The sequence below is a fragment of the Triticum dicoccoides genome, chromosome 1B (assembly GCF_002162155.2).
Source record: "Triticum dicoccoides isolate Atlit2015 ecotype Zavitan chromosome 1B, WEW_v2.0, whole genome shotgun sequence".
Taxonomy (NCBI): Eukaryota; Viridiplantae; Streptophyta; class Magnoliopsida; order Poales; family Poaceae; genus Triticum; species Triticum dicoccoides.
Window position 1 is genome coordinate 16125258 of NC_041381.1, and position 3946 is coordinate 16129203.

The following is a 3946-nucleotide window of genomic DNA, read 5'->3' on the forward strand; positions in this document are numbered from 1 at the left end:
GAACCAAGGCAAAAATGATGGGCATTTTAGAAGGGCATTTCAGGTTCATTGAAAAATTATTTTAGTAAACCCTAGTTGGTTTCAGAGGGGACTGGGGGTTCTGCATCCCCATTTCAAGTTTCTGATGAATGAGTAAACATGATGCAACACTCTAATGCATAACTAGCTAGGGTGTGACAAGCGACGTGCAGTAAAAGTGCGCTACTACTATCACATTAGCAGTAGCGCGGTTACCATGGGCGCGCTATTGCTAAACCTAGCGTGACGGGAACGGTACGCCAAATTTGGTACTAGCGTGGTTCTATCGAGCCGCGCTACTGCTAAGCTGGTAGCAGTAGCGCCTGTTTGTTGCACGCGCTACTGCTAATTAACAGTAGCGCCCCCTTTTTGGCCAGCGCTACTGCTAAGTTTCTGTGTATAAGGTTTTTCATAGAAGTGTGAAGACACTTTTGAATGGGCTTGACAGGGGTGTAGGGGCCGAAAAAATAAAAAAAATAAAAAATAGAGAAGAAAACATTATGTTTGCCGATGGTTTTTTGGTTGACACTCTAATTCGTCAATTCGAGTGTCCCGCGGATTGCCAACGGCCCATCCATCTGGACCATCCATTTGTCCTAGATCCCGGCCGCCTCAAGCCGAGGTGTCAGTGTTGCTCGCTTAATGACCTTATTCTTTAACCAGCATTGCCGTTGCTCAACGCTATCTTGCCTCCGATGTTGCATCACCTCGCCCGCCTCTCTTGGCACTCGCCCTCGCCCGCTCTTCCTCTTCCATGACATCGTCGACGCTAACCGCGACTAGCCGGACTCGACGTGCCAGTAGCACCAACTCCTCTTCCCCGGTCCCGCTATTGCTTCTCTTGCTGGCCGTCATGTTCTTCTTGTTGGTCCAGCACGAGTAGAGCGTGTGGGAGGGCAACCTCTACGAACTTCGGGCATGACGAGGTGGTGAGGTAGTGCGTCGGCTTAGATGCGGTGGCGAAGCGTGGTGCGGCGGCCTCGAAGGACCCTCCCCAATGTTAATTTTTTCTTGTTATTGGTCATCATGTTTGCCGATTTTTTACACAGGGTAAAACCTTCCCTTTTGCTGAGTGCATGCACATGGCAGATTGCCTAAACATGAGATTAAATACTGAAATTGATCTCAATCATCCACAGTGGGTTTAAATTTAGTGTTTGTTGTACGCGGATTTTTGGCTCTAGGGAGCATATGCTCCGTAATGAATAGTAAAATAAAATAAATAGTAAATATATTTTTAAAACACTGACTTTTTTTTTGCAGATGTTCATATTAGTGTAGCAAGTGCCCATGAAAATTTTCATGCCATACGGGATAGCAGTGCTTCATCGGTGAGAAAAACAAAATTAAGTGTAACATATGGCCTTCGATTTGTTTTTTTTTCGCATAGGTCAAAAATTTCCCCTAAATTTTTTTGCATATTCCATTTGAGTGCGACAATGAACACATCTAGTTTTGTCCAATTTTTTTTATATTTGTGAAATCCATTTTTGGCACGCAGGAGCATGTGCTCCCTAGAGCCAAAATGGATTTCCGGTTTTGGGGGGTTTCACTTGTGCATATAGACTTGCCAACTGCAAAAAATAGTAACTCCTAAACAAGCTAAATCATCTCCAAAATATCCCATTCATTTCATGAAAACTATAGTTTTAACACGATGTTGACATTTTTGGTGTCGAACTTTTTTGTGGATTTCAAAATTTTGTTATTCGTTGGATTTTAATAGATCTGGATCTAAAGAATTTGGACTGGGTTTGAGATTACCATTTTGTAACGGATTTGATGATAGATTCTTTAACTTGGATTTAAATTTGACAGCTCTCCATCTTGATGATTTGTACATCGATCAATGCATTCCATTCCTGCCTCTACGTGGTAGATGATTTGGATTTGAATTCATATTCCATTCCATTCAATGCATATGCGTTTTACTGGTCGCAATGCATAAATGGTTTAACAAAGAAGATTTTGAGCAAAGAATATGCTCTTTATTTCAGACACAAGAAGGAACAACGAGCATGCATCCAACTCTCATTTCTTCTCTGCATCTACCAGAGCAAGATGCAGAGGGAACTCTTAAATACTGCAAAAAACAAAGGAAAAGAACAAGCTAATCGGCATTATTCGGGCGACAGCAGGTTGAATCATGTGGCCTTAGTGCAGCTGCGCTGGCAGAAGTTTGCGACACGGTCCTTGCACTGGAAGCTGTCGCGGCCGGCGATGGTGGACTTGTCGCAGGTCTTGCAGGCCAGGTTGCAGCCGCTGGGCGAGGCGTCCATGCACGTGCACCTGGGCGGGATAGACCTGGTGCAGGTGCCGCAGTTGTCGCAGCACAGCGACGCGCTTGGGGTCGCACCTGCAGGCAGCCACCAATGTCAGTAAGCGGCTACACTGGCTTACTCGGCGAGGAGATGAAGAAAGAAAGGAGGATCCCGGGCTCACCTTGGCCGTGGATGACGGGCAGAGCAGCTGCAAGGACGACGAAGATGGCCAGCGCGGCGAGCAGCACCTGGGGCCTCATGCTTGCGTCTGGTTGGCGAGGATTGGTTGCAAAAACTGAATATGTAGCAGGGACTGGGTTGGTTCGTGCTGGGAGGTTGATGCCTAATGGAGTGGAATGCCGGGCTTCTTATAGGGTGGAGTTCCTACCCGACGGACTGATGCGAGAGCACAAGTGACAATAGATCAATGAGCAACTAGCAGCACGGGCACCAGGCTTTACACGTAGAGAGCATGTGGGCGTGATCTAGATTGGATCTCTAGCAGTAGCATGCATATATTAGGCGGGTGGCCTGCATATGTTTCACACGTAAATCTATTCGGAAAGCTTGACGACAGTTGTAGCTATATATAGCTGGTTGGGGACGACAATATATATATATTAGGTGGCTGCAGACTTTGCAGTGCACCGCGTCAAGTACCACCTTGGCTTTTTACACATGGCTTAGTTGGTGGCTTGGTGCATGCCGCGTTGATTTGACTACTGCAGATGGCAAGGCACGCTCCACCTTGGCTTTTCACACATGGGTTAGTTGGTGGCTTTCTGCGTGCCGTCGCGTAGATTTTATTGGATGATATGTGACTATATATGGTAAACTCTCCTTCTCTCTCAAAACAAAAAAAAACCCGAAGGAACTCTCCTACATAAAAACTGACCTTCCTCGTCGTGCTCCTTCGGTCCATTCTGTCCTCCTCCGTCCCTCCCTCTATAGCTCGCGCCTCACGGATCTCAGGCATTTGGGAGATGGCAGGCGATACGCGCTGGGGGGCGACTTATGCGGCGGATCTCCTTGCCGCCCGATCGATCACGTTCGACGTCGGCAAGATCGTTCTCCGACACGATGCGCTCCGCCTGGTTCTCCTCGACGAGGAGGGGTGCACGATGGACGCGCAGTTCCTGAGGGAGGGCGAGAACATCGACATCGGCCACATAGTTCCATTCCCATGTTTTTTTTGCCAGGATTTGGGACAGGATCCCGGTGGCCTCGGCGGCGCCGGCACCGGCAATCGAACCCGGTGGCCCGTCACGTTTGGCTGCGGGGAGGCGCGATACTGCGGTACACGGGCGCGCTGCACCGAGGAGGTCAAACGACCCGGGGTTGCAGGGTGCGGGGCCTAGGGGTGGCACGGCACCACCCATGGCGGATGCTGCCCACGTGGACGGTGCACCGGGCCGCCATGAGAGGAGCAACACAGGTGCCGCGGGTATAAATCCCAAATCCTTCCGCCCCCTCGATCTAGACTCTGCCCTCTCCCATATTTGGGCGGCACCGAAAAACCCTAGAACAAGTCCTCCACCCTCCTTCCACTGGTGGCGCGGCAAGGTTGGAAGCGACGACAGATCCTTCGCGGAGGTCACGGCCTCCCCGGCGCGGACTCCTTCGATGGCTGGTGGCGGGGGCGTGGCTACCGGGGCGACAATCGCGAC

At 49.7% G+C, this 3946-nt stretch overlaps 1 protein-coding gene across 1 annotated transcript; it reads right to left on the reverse strand.

Moving 5' to 3' along the window:
* Nucleotides 1-1970: 1970 nt before the first annotated feature.
* LOC119299627 (Bowman-Birk type trypsin inhibitor-like) lies at nucleotides 1971-2628 on the reverse strand. Its single transcript, XM_037576804.1, has 2 exons — nucleotides 2461-2628; nucleotides 1971-2374 (listed from the first exon to the last, which is right to left on the reverse strand). The coding sequence occupies exons 1-2, from the start codon at nucleotides 2537-2539 to the stop codon at nucleotides 2163-2165; spliced, it is 291 nt and encodes a 96-aa protein (XP_037432701.1). The 5' UTR covers nucleotides 2540-2628; the 3' UTR covers nucleotides 1971-2162.
* Between the last annotated feature and the right edge of the window lie 1318 nt (nucleotides 2629-3946).